This window comes from Drosophila montana, unplaced genomic scaffold, assembly GCF_035044405.1.
Source record: "Drosophila montana isolate Dmon_TW-CO22-7 unplaced genomic scaffold, ASM3504440v1 contig_3733_1, whole genome shotgun sequence".
Lineage (NCBI taxonomy): Eukaryota > Metazoa > Arthropoda > Insecta > Diptera > Drosophilidae > Drosophila > Drosophila montana.
Genome location: NW_026998620.1, coordinates 9,920,981 through 9,937,978, shown reverse-complemented (window position 1 = coordinate 9,937,978; position 16,998 = coordinate 9,920,981). Strand labels below are relative to the sequence as shown.

The 16,998-nt window shown below is 44.8% G+C and overlaps 4 protein-coding genes across 4 annotated transcripts; 2 read left to right on the top strand and 2 right to left on the bottom strand.

Moving 5' to 3' along the window:
* Window positions 1–240: 240 nt before the first annotated feature.
* CCAP (Crustacean cardioactive peptide) lies at window positions 241–1,364 on the top strand. The gene is made up of 3 exons (XM_064693287.1): window positions 241–579; window positions 810–873; window positions 958–1,364. The coding sequence occupies exons 1-3, from the start codon at window positions 481–483 to the stop codon at window positions 1,248–1,250; spliced, it is 456 nt and encodes a 151-aa protein (XP_064549357.1). The 5' UTR covers window positions 241–480; the 3' UTR covers window positions 1,251–1,364.
* A 19-nt stretch (window positions 1,365–1,383) lies between these two features.
* On the bottom strand, window positions 1,384–8,215 carry LOC135437128 (uncharacterized). Its single transcript, XM_064694976.1, has 6 exons — window positions 7,469–8,215; window positions 7,208–7,410; window positions 6,501–7,147; window positions 2,894–3,642; window positions 2,250–2,452; window positions 1,384–2,199 (listed from the first exon to the last, which is right to left on the bottom strand). Exons 1-6 carry the CDS (start codon window positions 8,155–8,157, stop codon window positions 1,550–1,552), a joined length of 3,141 nt encoding a protein of 1,046 aa, XP_064551046.1. The 5' UTR covers window positions 8,158–8,215; the 3' UTR covers window positions 1,384–1,549.
* Window positions 8,216–8,490: 275 nt separating this feature from the next.
* Window positions 8,491–15,717, bottom strand: obe (obelus). Its single transcript, XM_064693118.1, has 6 exons — window positions 15,490–15,717; window positions 13,741–15,416; window positions 12,707–13,682; window positions 12,231–12,639; window positions 9,278–12,166; window positions 8,491–9,213 (listed from the first exon to the last, which is right to left on the bottom strand). Exons 1-6 carry the CDS (start codon window positions 15,618–15,620, stop codon window positions 8,755–8,757), a joined length of 6,540 nt encoding a protein of 2,179 aa, XP_064549188.1. The 5' UTR covers window positions 15,621–15,717; the 3' UTR covers window positions 8,491–8,754.
* A 475-nt stretch (window positions 15,718–16,192) lies between these two features.
* Window positions 16,193–16,953, top strand: Trissin (trissin). Its single transcript, XM_064693128.1, has 3 exons — window positions 16,193–16,468; window positions 16,520–16,613; window positions 16,673–16,953. The coding sequence occupies exons 1-3, from the start codon at window positions 16,444–16,446 to the stop codon at window positions 16,851–16,853; spliced, it is 300 nt and encodes a 99-aa protein (XP_064549198.1). The 5' UTR covers window positions 16,193–16,443; the 3' UTR covers window positions 16,854–16,953.
* Window positions 16,954–16,998: the final 45 nt, after the last annotated feature.

Sequence of the window (16,998 nt, the reverse complement as noted above, 5' to 3'; positions counted from 1 at the left end):
AAGATTTCTCGTGGCTCTCACGAGAACGGAGAACGGCGTTGCAATTACACTGCCCAAAATATCGTGATATTATCTGTATCGTGATATTATGTCTATGAGAGTCCAGGGCATCTTCAAGTTGTTGTGCAATCCTCTAAATATGCATCTTAAATTTTCCAGCATTTTTAAATGCCTCGCGCATAATAAACTTTTTGGTTAAGGCCAATCGCCAAACGTCAAACATCAACGCGTAGGACAAGAGGGCGGTCGCTGGGTAAGGTCGGGAAAAACACAAAATGCTATTAAAAGGCAAACAAAATACATTCGCTGCGCAGCGGGCAGTCCTGTCATATCCTGAAAGGAACAAGTCTCACATTGCGTAGCCGACATGTTGACCAAGGCCCGTATACGCGATTTTCCATCAATTGCTTCTGAAGCGTTAAGCAGTGCAGGCGCTAAACGGACTATATCAGTTAAGACCAAGAAAATAGAAAATATAAAATGAGAGCCACTGTGGAGATTTTCCTTGGCCTGGCGGCGATTTTAATATGTCTTTACACTGCGAATGCCTCGCTAGAGATCGAAAACAATGAAGTGAATGTGAGTAAAAGTGCAATAAAAACTATCCAGCACAATTAAACGTTGAGTGCGGTGTTAAGTTTTTAAATATTTTGCATTGGCCTCAAATGAATGGCCATAAAATTATTAAGGATGTGTTTATGACAGAATTACTCTTCAAACTGGACCAAAATATTCCTTGAAGTGTTCAGATCTTGCAGATAAATTGGATATCATAATATGTGCTAATAGAAGTTTCCTTTCTCTGACAGCATAAGCTAAGCGGCGTTATACAATGGAAATACGAGAAGAGACCATTTTGCAATGCATTTACAGGTGACTCAAGCCAAAAGTTGATATTATATATATTATAATTAAATCCAGAAAATAACATAAACATAATCAACCACATCATTTCAGGCTGTGGACGTAAGCGCACCTCCTACCCCTCCTATCCGCCCTTTTCACTTATAAAACGCAATGAGCTCGAGGAGAAGCCCTACAACAATGAATATCTGACCGAAGGCTTGAGCGATCTGATCGACATCAATGCAGAGCCAGCTGTTGAGAATGTGCAAAAGCAGATAATGTCGCAGGCCAAGATCTTCGAGGCTATAAAGGAGGCCAGCAAGGAGATTTTCAGGCAGAAGAACAAACAGAAAATGCTCGAAAACGAACAGCAGCAGCAACTGGAGCAGCGCGAGAACAATTAATACGGCATAACGCACATGACTCTAAATACCCCAAATTAAATACAACACAATCGTTCCTGTAAATAAATAATCTTTATATAAATATACACACATAAACGTATGTGCTCAGTTATCTGAGAGTAACTACGAGTACATTGCAAGCATTTAATAAAAAGTGTTGACTCTATTCATAAAATAATCAGGAAAATTATTTGGTGTGCATCGATAAGGCGACTTAGCTGCTATCAACGAATCACTAGGCACTATCTTAATGGAAAATTGTTGGCAAAATTATTTCGTAATTAGTTGCAAGTTTTCATTCAGTTGGGTATCCTTTTGGAGAGGCGCACTTTGACACCATCCTTAGGCAGCAGCGCAATGCTGGTGGTTTCAAACTCCAGCTCCCGTTTGCTCATCACCTCGATGTTGAAGTTTTGCAGTATTTTGACGATGGCCAATTTGGCATTAACGCGACCCATTCGCTGGGCAATGCATATCCTGGGACCCTCACCGAAGGGCATATAGGCTATCGGATTATAGTTTTTGGTATCCTCAGCAAAACGATAGGGATCGTATTTGTCGGGATCTGGGAAATACTCTGCGTCGCGATGTATGCCATGCAGCGAGATGACCACCGGAGTGCCCTTCTTTATGACATGGTTTGTGTCCGGGACTGTATAGTCCTGCGTGCATTCACGATTCAGCATTGGCAAACCGGGATATTTGCGCATAGTTTCCTGCAGACATAGCTCCAGAAACTCCATCTTGTTCAGTACATCGTAGGTGATTTTGCCATCGTTTTGCTTAAGTGTCTCATCCACCTCGCCTTGCAAACGTTTTAGATGCTCTGGATACTGTGCCAGTTCGAAGATTGTTAATGCAGCCGTCGAGCCGGTTGTCTCTTGTCCAGCTACGTAAAATATAAAAGCCTGGGCGGTGATTGCCTCCAAAGATATACTCTTTAATTGACCTGAAAGTGGGACATTAATAATTGATCAGATTATAGCAGGTAATGCTCACCATCACCACTGGTCTGAATGTTCCAGCTTTTGCTGTCGTCATCGTCAATGCTGCCCTTGTTCCTCAGCTGCATGAGCAACTGCAGCATGTCCTTGCGCACAATGCCGTGCTGCTCCCGATATTCGATGGTGTCTTTGACAATGGCCAACATGGCCAGTCCAACAGGATTCTTGAAGCCAATGCGAAACAAAAACTTGGCGACACTGCAACAATTGGTTTAAGCAATCATTATACCCTCTGTATTATAATTTTGTCGTGAAATGTGTAACGCATAGAAGGAGACATCTCCGACCCCATAAGGGGTCGGAGATCAATATCAACCGCCGAGTCGATATAGCCGTGTCCGTCTGTCTGTTTCTATGCGAACTAGTCTCTCAGGTTATCATATATCTATATCATATATCTGCCATAGGAACGATCGGTCGAAAAGTAGGTTCTTGTATAAAAAAGTTTTTGCTTATTTAGATACAAACTCGTTAACTATTTAACTCGCATTAACTATTTTCCCTGTGCTTCTTAGATACGGGCAAAGCAATTTAAGCAATATGAAAAGGATGGGTCCGCAAGGGTATTAAATCTTCGGCGTGCCGAAGATAGCCCTTCTTTTTGGTTTATATTAATATTGAAGTCTGTCTGTTACTTACGAAGGAACCAGGAAAACCATCATTCCGAAGAGTGCCGTAAAACGGGTATTGCGTCGTATTATAGTAACCAGTTTCTTGAATTTATTGTCTGGCTGTTCATAGCTATTTACGTCCAGCCCGAATATAACTGAGGCAATTATATCGATGGCATAGGTTTGCAGCACCGCCTTCAGATCCACCTCTTTGGAGCCCTGCTCGGGCAGTTCTTTTTGCAAATGGGCTATCATTTTGATGCCAATGTCTTCTGATGTGCTGTACATGCCCTTCAGCTTGCCAGAAGTAAAGCACGGCGACAGCTTGTGCCGCATGGAACGCCAGCTTTGACCACGCAGCGCAAAGATTGACGCCGACAGAGGATCATTTTTCTCGTCCACGTATACGCCGCGATCGTGGAAGCTTGCGAAGTCCTGAGCTAAGACACGACGTGCCAGCTCAGCATCGCGTACCAAGACAGCCGGCCGGAAGAGTAGATAGGTTCCTAAAAAGCGCTCTTTACTGTTTTTATACACATCATAAACGGCCATGCCCATGGCCTTCTCCATTCTCCAGACGCTGGCCAGACACCCAAATGGGATACCGGCATTTTTATCACACGGAAAACCACGACGCTCCCAGTATGAGTAATGGTGCTTAAGGTAATACCAGCCCAACGCTAAAATCGTAAGGCCTAACAAAACTAAAGATAACATTTGGAGGTCCAACGCGTACTCAACTAGACGAAATACAAAACTCGTTTGACTGCTGTCCAGCTACTGATGGCGTATTTTATACTCTCCCGTGATTTCATAATATGATTGCACTCTTTCATAGTACGTAAACACTGTTTGGCCACAGATACGTAGTTATTAATAGCGAAATCCATTTTAAATAAACTCTTATCAGACGCGACTCAAGTTTAGAATATTTGATAGTAGCTTGTGGTAGGTTATGATAAATTATTTGCCGCCTATAAAACGACGTATGCAACACTTTTAGGGCAAGTAATTTCCCAAAACGGAACACATATTTCAGAATGTTATTTGGGCTGTACAATGTATTTTTTATACCTTTGCAGAGGGTATTATAATTTTGTCGTGAAATGTGTAACGCATAGAAGGAGACATCTCCGACCCCATAAAGTATATATATTCTTGATCAGTATCAACAGCCGAGTTGATATAGCCATGTCCGTCTGTCCGTCTGTCTGTTTCTATGCGAACTAGTCTCTCAGTTTTAAAGCTATCTTTATGAAACTTTGCCGAAGTCCCTCTTTCTGTTGCACGCAGTTCATATGTCAAAACCAGCTGGATCGGACCACTATATCATATAGCTGCCATAGGAACGATCGGTCGAAAAGTAGGTTCTTGTATGGAAAACATTTTTGTTTATAAAGTTATCTTTACTAAACTTAGTATTTATTAGTTTTACAACGTTCCCCATATATATGCAAAATCCTATTAAGATCGGACAACTATATCATATAGCTGCCATAGGAACGATCGGTCGAAAATTAAGTTTTTGTATGGAAAATTTTTATGTTTTTCAAGATATCTTGACCAAACTCGGTACTTATTAGTTTTACTAAGCTCCCCATATATATGCAAAATTCTATTCAGATCGGGCAACTATATCATATAGCTGCCATTGGAACGATCGGTCGACAATTAAGTTTTTGTATGGAAAATTTTTATGTTTTTCAAGATATCTTGACCAAACTCGGTATTTATTAGTTTCACTACGCTCCCCATATATATGCAAAATCCTATTAAGATCGGACAACTATATCATATAGCTGCCATAGGAACGATCGGTCGAAAATTAAGTTTTTGTATGGAAAAATTTTTATGTTTTTCAAGATATCTTGACCAAACTCGGTATTTATTAGTTTTACTACGCTCCCCATATATATGCAAAATCCTATTAAGATCGGACAACTATATCATATAGCTGCCATAGGAACGATCGGTCGAAAATTATGCTGTTGTATGGAATTTTTTTGTTTTTCAAGATATCTTGACCAAACACGGCATTTATTAGTTTTTCTATGCTCCCTCCACTTATGCAAAATCTTATTCACATCGGGCTACTATATCATATAGCTGCCATAGGAACGATCGGTCGAAAATTAAGTTGTTGTACGGAAACCTGTTTTGTTTTTCATGATATCTTAACCATACTCGGCATTAACTATTTTCCCTGTGCTTCTTAGATACGGGCAAAGCACTATAAGCATTTTGAAAAGGTTGGGTCTGCAAGGGTATTAAATCTTCGGTGTGCCGAAGATAGCACTTCTTTCTCGTTTTTATATACAATAGTTTACATGGATACTTAACACAATGGGATAAATGACTGGGAAGCTCCAAGTTACAATATATAAAATGCTAGACATATGTATAAATATACATATATATAAATATATATATGTATATATATGTTATAAATTACTAGCGGGCGAAATTTCCCAAATCGCTGAAACACGTATTCAATAAGTGCTAATGAATATAATTTTAAAGCAAATCGGACAATACCTTAAATCAAAAACAATGTTGCCAGATTCAGTTGCCAAATTGATCTAGAGGCCTAGCCATAAACAAGGGCCCGAACCTCGTGCAAATCGGATGAGTTTTGACCGAGCTATGGGAGTGGGAAATGTTGACCTATGTCTATATACGATATTTGAGGGTACCATTTTGACATGAATTTTGACCAAGAATAATGCTGGAAGATTTGGATGTCAAATTAATCTTAAGACCAAGCTATGAACAAAGACTCAAACCTTATGAAAATCGGTTGGGATTAGAACGAGTTATGTTGGTGAGAAATTTTTACCTATGGCATGTCTATATAGAATTTTTGAAGTGGGAAATTTCGACCTATGTCTATATAGGATAACAGCGGGTATACATTGGCCTTGTAAAGCTCTTTGAAAATTAGTTTGAAACCGATCGGACGGTATACAAAAAACTTTCATAAAACCTTTTTCCGTCAATTTACAACTGTTGCGAGTGAAATTTGCCAAATCGTTGAAACGCGTATTCGTTAAGTGTTTATGTAGAGCTTTGAATATAAGTTTAAAGCAACTCGGATAAAATTTAAAATTTTACCAAAAAAATCTTGGAGTGGCACTTTCCACCAAGGAACCTTTGATTTTGCGAAAAATGTGAAACACGTCCCAAATATGATTCCCACTTCAAATGGATATGAACAAAGATTTTTGAAAATGAGTTTGAGGCCGACCGAACGGTTTCATACAAACGTTTTTCGGGAAAAACGGGTGGAATTTCCCGAAACCCCGTCTTAACGTGCATCTTCATCACGTAAGGTAACTTCAGTGATAATATGGGCTGTGCGTTGATCACCAATCAGTGAGTCAGTCAGTCAGTCAGGACAAATAGTTTTGTATATAGATATAAACTTATTCATGTATGTGCTCAGTTATCTGAGAGTAACTACGAGTACATTGCAAGCATTTAATAAAAAGTGTGGACTCTATTCATAAAATAATCAGGGAAATTATTTGGTGGCCGCCGATAAGGCGACTTAACTGCTATCAACGAATCACTAGGCACTATCTTAATGGAAAATGGTTGGCAAAATTATTTCGTAATTAGTTGCAAGTTTTCATTCAGTTGGGTATCCTTTTGGAGAGGCGCACTTTGACACCATCCTTAGGCAGCAGCGCAATGCTGGTGGTTTCAAACTCCAGCTCCCGTTTGCTCATCACCTCGATATTGAAGTTTTGCAGTATTTTGACGATGGCCAATTTGGCATTAACGCGACCCATTCGCTGGGCAATGCATATCCTGGGACCCTCACCGAAGGGCATATAGGCTATCGGATTATAGTTTTTGGTATCCTCAGCAAAACGATAGGGATCGTATTTGTCGGGATCTGGGAAATACTCTGCGTCGCGATGTATGCCATGCAGCGAGATGACCACCGGAGTGCCCTTCTTTATGACATGGTTTGTGTCCGGGACTGTATAGTCCTGCGTGCATTCACGATTCAGCATTGGCAAACCGGGATATTTGCGCATAGTTTCCTGCAGACATAGCTCCAGAAACTCCATCTTGTTCAGTACATCGTAGGTGATTTTGCCATCGTTTTGCTTAAGTGTCTCATCCACCTCGCCTTGCAAACGTTTTAGATGCTCTGGATACTGGGCCAGTTCGAAGATTGTTAATGCAGCCGTCGAGCCGGTTGTCTCTTGTCCAGCTACGTAAAATATAAAAGCCTGGGCGGTGATTGCCTCCAAAGATATACTCTTTAATTGCCCTAAAAGTGGAATATTTATAAGTGTATAGATTATAGCAGGCGATATTCTTCAATGCTCACCATCACCACTGGTCTGAATGTTCCAGCTTTTGCTGTCGTCATCGTCAATGCTGCCCTTGTTCCTCAGCTGCATGAGCAACTGCAGCATGTCCTTGCGCACAATGCCGTGCTGCTCTCGATATTCGATGGTGTCTTTGACAATGGCCAACATGGCCAGTCCAATAGGGTTCTTGAAGCCAATGCGAAACAAAAACTTGGCGACACTGCGAATTTCGTTAAGTCAATAATTTATATCAAAATTTAAATCCGGCTGTTACTTACGAGGGAACTAGGAAAAGCATCATGCGAAAAAGTGCGGAAAAACGGTTATTGCGTCGTATAATAGTAACCATTTTCTTGAATTTATTGTCTGGCTGTTCATAGCTATTCACGTCTAGTCCGAATATAACTGAGGCAATTATATCGATGGCATAGGTTTGCAGCACTTCCTTCAGATCCACCTCTTTGGAGCCCTGCTCGGGCAGCTCTTTTTGCAAATGGGCTATCATTTTGATGCCAATGTCTTCTGATGTGCTGTACATGCCCTTCAGCTTGCCAGAAGTAAAGCACGGCGACAGCTTGTGCCGCATGGAACGCCAGCTTTGACCACGCAGCGCAAAGATTGACGCCGACAGAGGATCCTTTTTCTCGTCCACGTATACGCCGCGATCGTGGAAGCTTGCGAAGTCCTGAGCTAACACACGGCGTGCCAGCTCAGCATCGCGTACCAAGACAGCCGGCCGGAAGAGTAGATAGGTGCCTAAAAATCGCTCTTTACTGTTTTTATACACATCATAAACGGCCATGCCCATGGCCTTCTCCATTCTCCAGACGCTGGCCAGACACCCAAATGGGATACCGGCATTTTTATCACACGGAAAACCACGACGCTCCCAGTATGAGTAATGGTGCTTAAGGTAATACCAGCCCAACGCTAAAAGCGTAAGGCCTAACAAAACTAAAGATAACATTTGGAGGTCCAACGCGTACTCAACTAGACAAAATACAAAACTCGTTTGACTGCTGTCCAGTTACCGACGGCGTATTTTATACACTCCCATGCTTTCATTATAGTAATGCACACTTTTATAGTATGTAAACACTGTTTGTCCAGAGAGACTGAGTTATTTATAGCGTAGTTCATTTTAAATATACTCTTATCAGACGTGACTCAAGTTTAGAATATTTTACGGTAGAGTATAGTATGGTAGATTATGTTAAATTATTTGCCGCCTACAAGGCGACTATATGTTAACACTTTTAGAGCAAGTAATTTCACAAAACGGAACACAAATTTCAGAATGTTATTTGGGTCGTGCCATAAATTCAGTTGTTTTCTTTAATACGACAGTTAACATGGATACTTTACACAATAGCCCCAATAACAGGGAAGCTCCAAGTAACAATATATAAAATGTTAGACATATACTCGGGAATCACATATTAAATATGTAAGTTTAACTACAATTGCATATATGCTGATATAACTACTTACTCCATAAATATGACTTAATAAGCCTTCAGTTAACGAATGGCTGAGGGATGTATTTAGTGAACATTTATGCGTTTTAGGCCTTTGCATCAATAATTTCAAAATGCAAATCGTACTGCTGATCAAAGCCAATCAGGCAATCCGACATTAAATATAACGTGAGTAGCAATCGGCCGCGACGTGGCGTTGCCTGGAAGGAGATGCGATTGGAGGAGCGAGTGCCGCGCAGGGTCAAACGCTTCATGGCCAGCAGCTCGTCATTGGACTGCGAGCCGAGTGTTAGGAACCAAGCCTCGTTTTTTGGCTTTGGATACTTGGGACAGTGTATGGCGTAACCTTGGCCGCCAGTTCTACGCTGCCCGGCAACATTCAAACGCTGCAGATCGACGCACAGCACATAGTCCTCGTTCGCATGTAGCGGTGTCCAGTTGATTGAACCATGGGTAATTGATATCGGACGTTTGGCGTACTCCTTATCCAGATACCGACCCTCCACAGAGATTTGTAGCGAGATTTCCGGCAAGTCTTGAATAACCTGGTAAAAAAACGTTGTTAGTTTGGACATGTCTTGCAACCGCTGTAGAATATTAAAACTTTACCCTGTACATCTGTTCGATCTCGTGCTCTTCGAAGGCATCTCGCAGCGGTGCTGCCAGCACTTCGTAGTCCTTTCTGCATAGTTCTTTTAGGACGGGAAGTGTTAGGTAATCGTGATTCTCGTGCTGTATGTTAAGGAACACATCCACATTGGCCTCGTTAACGGCGGGCAGCGTAAGAAATTCGCATGCGTCGAACCAACGTGCTTGAATGACGCACTGCATCAATTGTTGTACAACCAGACTGGTCGATAGCCAACCGCGCTCCGCAGTGTAGTCCACCATGGCTTGCATGACACGCGTTGCATTGTCTAGTGCCGACTTGGTGTCCGTCAGATAGTCCGAATTGGGCAGCGTCTGGCGCGAAAAGTGCGCTTGTAGCAGCAGGAATGTCTTTGTGTAGGGCGAGTCCCAACTGGCCGATGGCGGCCGGAAGCGACTCGTCTCGGCCATCTGTTCGTTATATTTGTCCTCGTTGTGTCGCACAGGCTGCTGATCAAACTCATAGGAATCGGCGATGGCCAGCAGAACCTCCTTGGTGTTCATGCCCGGCTGTAAGTCATCCAAGAAATGCTTCATTGTGCGATACGACAGATAGTAGTAGGAGCTGATGCGACCCAAAAAAGTTGGCACCAGTTGTCCATCACGCTCCACTACGCAAGCAGCGCCTGTTAGTTCGTAGACAACGCGTTCCACCAGGCTGGACATGAAGGCATTAACATTTTCAGGCTCCACGCCTTGCAGTTGGTAGTAGGATGGATTGCGAAGCAGTCGTCGGAAAAAGTATGTCCAAGTCAGATAGTCCAGTGCCGCCTGCTTGGTCTGCACTGTGCCCGCTACAATTTCAGCATTGATATGCTCCGGCAGCACACCCAGCAGACTGGACTCAACAGGGAAGGGATCGTAGAGAAACTTCTTGTAAAAGTTCTTCTTTTCATCATGCACTAGAACGACGGCAACTCCCTCGTTGTCAAACTGTGGTCGTCCAGCACGACCCATCATTTGAAGCACATCTGTAATGGGCATGTCCACGTACTTCTTTACCTTGCCGTCAAAGTATTCGGTACCCTTGATCACCACCAGATGGGCAGGCAGATTGACACCCCAGGCCAAGGTGGCGGTGGCCACTAGAACCTGTATCTTACGATTCAAAAATAGCTCTTCAACACACTTGCGATCTGGCTCCTGCAAACCAGCATGGTGAAGTCCAATGCCAAATGCCAGACAAAATTTCAAGTTCTGGTCGCGTATGTTCTGGAGAATCAGCTCCATTTCGTGCTCGGCAATGTGCAGGAATTGTTTGGGGTTTTCATCGCCAGCCACAAATGTGATCAAATCCAGCGCCGTGAGACGCGTCTGTCGGCGCGAAGAGACAAACACAATGGTGGGTTCACATGGAGAGTATGTGCGTATGGCCTGGAACGTGGGCCGGTTCATTGTGGCCATTCGCGGGCAATAGTGCTTGCCTGGAAAGCCATTGATGTGTACTTGTAGCGGCACCGGTCGCACTGAGGGCTTGAAATTGTAGAGACCCACGCGTTTAATGCCTAACCAATTGGCCAAATCCTGAGCGTTGGCCAGTGCCGTGGACAACCCCACTATGCGTATGGAGCGGCCCGTGTGTGAGCTGATAAAGTTGGTGCGGGAAACAATGACTTCGATAACCGGACCACGATCGTCGCCCAGAAGATGGATCTCGTCGATCACAATCAAAGCCACATGTTGCACATATTCGCGCGTCTGCCAGGAGCGACTGATGCCGTCCCATTTCTCCGGCGTGGTCACAATCAACTGCGATTCGCGAATAGCTTGAATGTCCGGTGTGACATCGCCTGTCAGTTCAACGACTTTAAGACCCAGTGATGAGCGCTCGAAGCGTTGCTGCCAGTCCGCGATGCGTTCCTTGACGAGCGCCTTAAGCGGTGCTATGTACACCACCTTGCATTTGGGCTGCATATTTACCGCACGAAAAATGGCTATTTCCGCGACAATTGTCTTGCCACTGCCTGTGGGTGCGCCCAGCAGCACATTGTTGTCCGTGTGGTACAGGCAGTGAAAGATTTGTGTCTGTATGGGGTTGAAGTGGGTGAATTTGTACAGCGATTCGTAAAGAGCATTGTGCAGGCTGCTAACTGGTAGCGGACGCAACGGCAGTAGCTCGGTCAGCGGCGGATGATGTTCCGGCAGCACCAGATGCTGAAAAGATAGCGGGACGCAGGTGGTGCTGCCCAGCCAGCTGTCGCTGGTAACGCGTATGTAGTACTGTGGTGGCAGTGGCTCCTTCAACGGAATGGTCATCACGAGCTGCTGTGACTGACCGTTAAAAACGCATTTGCGATTCAGCTGAAACAGCTCCGAATGATAAATGTAGTTGGACTCCGGGTCCTCGATCCACAGCCAAAATGCTTGACTCGTCTTCCCATGTACCCGATCGTTCCAGGTGAAATCCGGCCAGATCGTTATAGAGATTCGCAACACGGTGCGTGTGATGGGCTGCAAACTGGCCTCCACCTCCAACAGCGGCAGTTCCCGTGCCGATCGTATGACTAGCTCTGCATAACGATCGCTGCGCAGCCATTCTTTCAGCTCACGCTGCTCCATATCTCTGAGTCGATAAACGCTCAGTCCGCGACGTTCGAGTTTGTCAATGGTCTCCGCATTAATTGCCGGAAATTGTCTTAAATGGCTATCAAAGTCCCATTGTCTGCGCTCAAACATCTTGCAAAGCTGCAGCATGCGACCCGTCAAAGTGGCATTGTTTTGCCTCAACACAATGGAAAACAGAGCGCGCGCGATTCTGCCAACATTTTGGGTTATATACGACATGTCGGAGCTCAATGAGAAGGACTTGACATAACCATTGGACAGATATGTTTGTATTAAAATGTTCACCTGGAAAGAGAGTGAATAAGGTAAATCATTGTGGAACTGGTACAAAAAACCGATGTATCCATACCTTGCCGCAAACATTTTCGCTACCTCCAAATGCTTTCAGCTTGCAATAGTATTCGCGCAGTTCATCTAGCTCCTCGAGCTCGTCGTCACGCACTTTGAGCTGTTGAAACTCCTGCGCCTGTGACATCATGGCTAGCAGCTCGGATTCGTTCATGTATGGCTTCATCAGTTCATTGAACGTTTCCACCGTATCGTATTTTATGTAGAAATGCGAGGCAGTACGACCCAAGTCGGTTATATTCATGTCCATGGTGCGCTGATTGAACCGCATCATCTTGGCCTTATCCAAGCTCATCGATGCAGACATAATAAGAGCGCGTCGGCGCGCCTCTAACGTTGGATCCTTTTGCAGCTCAGCGTACTCAATGCCATAGACATGTGGATTAATACGCATGCGCACAAAGAGGTAGCTATGGGAGATTTATCAACATATATATCAATTGGATAATACTAGGATATAGGATGAGAGCTACTCACGTATAGCTTAGCCACTCGATGGCCTCCTCCACATTAGAAATGGTGCCCAGACCAATTTCAGCGTTCAGATTATCAGCCAAGCACTGCACAAAGTTGGATTCGATAGGGAATTGATTGGTCAACAGGGAGAGATAATGATTGAGCTTGTCGTAGCTGGTTATAATAGTGCCCACACCGCTTTTATCGAACTGCGGCCGGCCAGCGCGTCCAAAGATCTGCAGCACATCCAGTATGCCCAGATCTACAAAGCTGCCGTGTTTCGCATCATAAATATCCGTGCCGCGTATGATGACCGCATGGGCAGGCAAATTGACACCCCAGGCGAGCGTCGCCGTGCAGACCAGCACTGAGATGTGACCCTCTATAAAGTATTTCTCCACCATTTGGCGATCGGCACGGAGCATGCCAGCGTGATGCATGGCCAGACCACTGGAAAACAGTTCCACTAGCTGTTTATTTCTGCTCTTCTGTATGAAGCGGCAGGCCAGGCCATGTGCATTGTTATCCTTTGGCAAAAACATCGCGCTGGTGTTGTTCTGCTGCGCCAGTTCGCGCAGCACATTTGCCGTGCGAACGGTGGCATTACGTGCATGCACAAAAACCATGACCTGATGCCCCTGCTGAACCATCTCCACGCATTTCTGGTAACAACACTGATCCATGTCAGCGATTTGTTGCAGCGGCTTTACCGATTTGATGCCAACGAAGTTAGTGTCCAGGGGCACGGGTCGGAAGCGCGAATCAAAGTAGAACAGACCCTTCATGGGATTCACGCGCAGAAAGTGGGCAACATCTATGTAGTTGGGCAGCGTCGCGGACAAACCAATGATGCGTATCATGGACTGCGAGGACTCTACCAAACGTAAAGTGCGCGCAACCAATGCCTCCACCACGGGACCACGCTCACCGTGCAGCAGATGCACCTCGTCAATAATCAGAAGTTGAACGAGACTAATTAGCGCCACATCACCACTACCTGCATTGTGTTTATAAATGTAAGATTATCCGGTTGGATTTTTTATTTATTTGCTTACCCTTTCTGGTGACAACATCCCATTTCTCTGGAGTGGTAACCAGTATTTGGGTGGCGGCCATTTCTGCCTTGGTCAGCTGCATGTCGCCGGTCAACTCCCGCACGATAATCTGCAGTGATTTCAGGCGCTTGGAAAAGTTCTCGACCATTTCGGCGGCTAGCGCCTTCATAGGCGCAATGTAGACAATTTTAAATTGATCTCGATTGATGACGCCCTCCTCCAAATGACAGCGAATGGTGTGCACAATGGCCAACATGGCCACGTTGGTTTTTCCAGCGCCAGTCGGCGCACACACTAGCATATTCTCGTTGCTGTGATAGGCGACAGGATAAACTACCGATTGTATGCGATTTAACTCCTTGCAGTTGGCAAATGCCATTTGGCCAATGTCATCCAGTTCGGCGATTTTAATGCGCTGATTACCCACTGTAAGAGGCGGCGGCTCGCTGGCTGGAATTTTTACCTCCTCCCACTGCTTATTGTCTATGCGTTGCGCATTTTCGGGTAACGTGATGCGGCTGCCGCCTATGAAGCCGGCATGTTGTTTGGCCTCCAGTTGGCTGTCAAAGACGTATGGATAGCGTATGGGTGGAGTGTAGGTTGAGTGCTCGGCCTTAACCGCTTTGGTGCTGAGCAGCAGCGGTTCTCGTTGTGCTGCCTCCAGCAGTTTGCGCTGATGTTGCATTCGCAGCTGCTGCGCGGAAATGGCAACGGCGCCGCCCGCTTCCTCGGCAGCCTCGTCATCGTCCTTGATGCTGCGCATAATGCGCTGGAGTTTCTTTTCCTCGCGACGCTGCTGCTTACCCAACTGCTTTTCCTGTGCCGATTGCACCACAACTGCGCTGGCTACCGTGGGACGCTTTTCTGAGCTGGCAGCAGGCTGCTGCCGCTTTTGCTTCACCTGTTTGATGCGACGAGATCTCGTTGCGTAGTGCTCCAACTGCTGTGCAATCTTGGAGCGCTCCTGTAGCAGCTGTCCAACCAGTTCGAAGTGCTCAAAGCCCAGCAGTTCCATTAGCTCGTTCTGCAATTCCTCACTGCTGCGCTTGGAACTAAGCATATCGCCCACGCGATTTAATAACAGCTCATCTTCAATTTTCTGAGCTATGTTCAGCAGTGTCTCCAGCTCCGGGCTTAGTTTGAATCCATCCGTGACCTGCTTTGCAGCTGGCACTGCTGCACCGCCGGTCTTGTATTTCATGGTGAATTTGTTGACGACCTTATTTTTGAGCAGTGCATCGGGCGACAGGTTTGTCAGCAAGCCAACATCCAGCCACTCCGCCTGCTTACAGCTCACGTGCACATGTTCGCCCCAAAGTGGACGATCTTCCGACGTCCTGTGCTGTGATTGCCGCCAGCGCTTTAAGGCAAGCAACTCATGCTCCTGCAGTGCATCGGCTATGGCCAGCACACAGTTGTGTATTTGCGATTGTTTCCGGTCGAAAGTGTATCCAAACATTGCGTGCAGTCGGTTAGTGGTGGCCACCAGCAGCACGCGCTGATCAAGCAGCGACCAGAATAGATACAGTGTCGCGTGTTCCACCACTTTCGGCTGCTCCTCATAACCCATGCATTCCTGGACCAGATTGCGCAGCTTCTGCAGCTGAACCTTTGCCGCTGGCTGTTTATCCGTCGGCAACTGTGCCAGCAATTTTGCTATCGTCTGTTCCGCGTTTCTTTAAAAAATCATATTACGTTGTGTGTGAATATAATTGGAAATTTATCAGTTGTGAAATAGCAGCGGCTTACTCTTTGCAATTTGTCGGCGTGGATGCTAATATTTTCGCTCTGACATGTCTCAGTCCGTTGAAGCGGGGGGTTCTTGATTCAAGTTCCGTTTTGGCTCGTAACGATGCACTCAGTCGAGGAGGCTCCCACATGGTTCCCTAGTTTTTGTTTTATCTAAGAAATTGAAATTTTCTGCTAAAATTCGGTTCGACGCTGTCGCAGCTGTTGTAGCACAGCTGTTGCATCTATGCTTCAGCGTTGCCACCTGGGCAAATTAGTAGGCCAGTTCGTATTATTATATCGTATATCGTAAGAACAAAAATTTGAAGAGGGAAATTTAAATGGAAGCTTATATGTTAATAAAAAAGATTTATAAAAATATAATATATTATAAGGCGTTAAAGTTAAAGTGAAGAAGAAATCGCTATACGTGCTGCTTTGGCTATTTTTACGAGCTTTTCATGTAGCCATTGATTTCTAATGTCATTTACATGCATAAGCTGTCTCTCGGCAGGTCCATTCAAAACTTTTATTATCTCTTACAAAATGTTTTGATTGCGGTAAGCCCACACACTGATGCACACACCCACACTCACATAGCCAGCTTCAAAAGTATGCTACATAAACTTGTTGCGCAAGTTGCAATTGTGCGTTTAGGGGTGTCTGTGTAAGGAAAATTTATTATGCATCACATGTCCAGACACTTGGATGTATCTCTTTAGTTACTGTCCTGCAGCATGCTTGAATGACCTCTTTGAATTTAACTGCTACGCTCAACCGTTGTGGTTATAAGTGTGTGTGTTTGTGGGTGTGTTTTGGATCTGTGGACCTGTATAAAAACAGATTCACCGAGAGCTCAGTCCTTTTAGTTGCTGCTGCTGTATGACTCGAGTGAGGCCATCACAAGACTTCCTATGAGTTTCATAACTTGGTGAGCTACACTTTCATTTAAAGATTCAGACGAGTTGCGACGAAATGCATTTCCAGATCATATTGCTAGGTGAGTATTTGCCCAGGTCTGTCTTGGTTTTATAATGACTTACTTTTGCAGGCATGTGCTTAATGTATTTTGCCTGCTCCAATGCCATGCAATGCGACTCCTGTGGCAAGGAGTGTGCCAACGCTTGCGGAACAAAAAATGTTCGGTAAGTTCCCGCAATCGCAGCCTTCAATCGCCGTCTGATGCGTTTTTATCGTTTCACAGTACCTGTTGCTTCAACTACCTACGCAAACGCACCGATCCCGATGCACTGCGTCTTAGCTCCAATAAACGGCTTATAGACTTTATATTGTTGCAAGGACGCGCGCTCTTCACGCAGGAGCTGCGCGAGCGCCGCAATAATGGCACCCTAATCGACCTGGACATGGGCAACTACTATGGCTGAAACAAATCCTCTGATCTATCCAAGCGACAATGACAACGATGCGAATGTTTGAAGTGTTAATTTTTTAATAAAAGGCGTAAAACTCTTTGGGGCAAAGTGCTTAAAAAGCATTTGATACATTTAGTTTAAATCAATTGGCAATTCC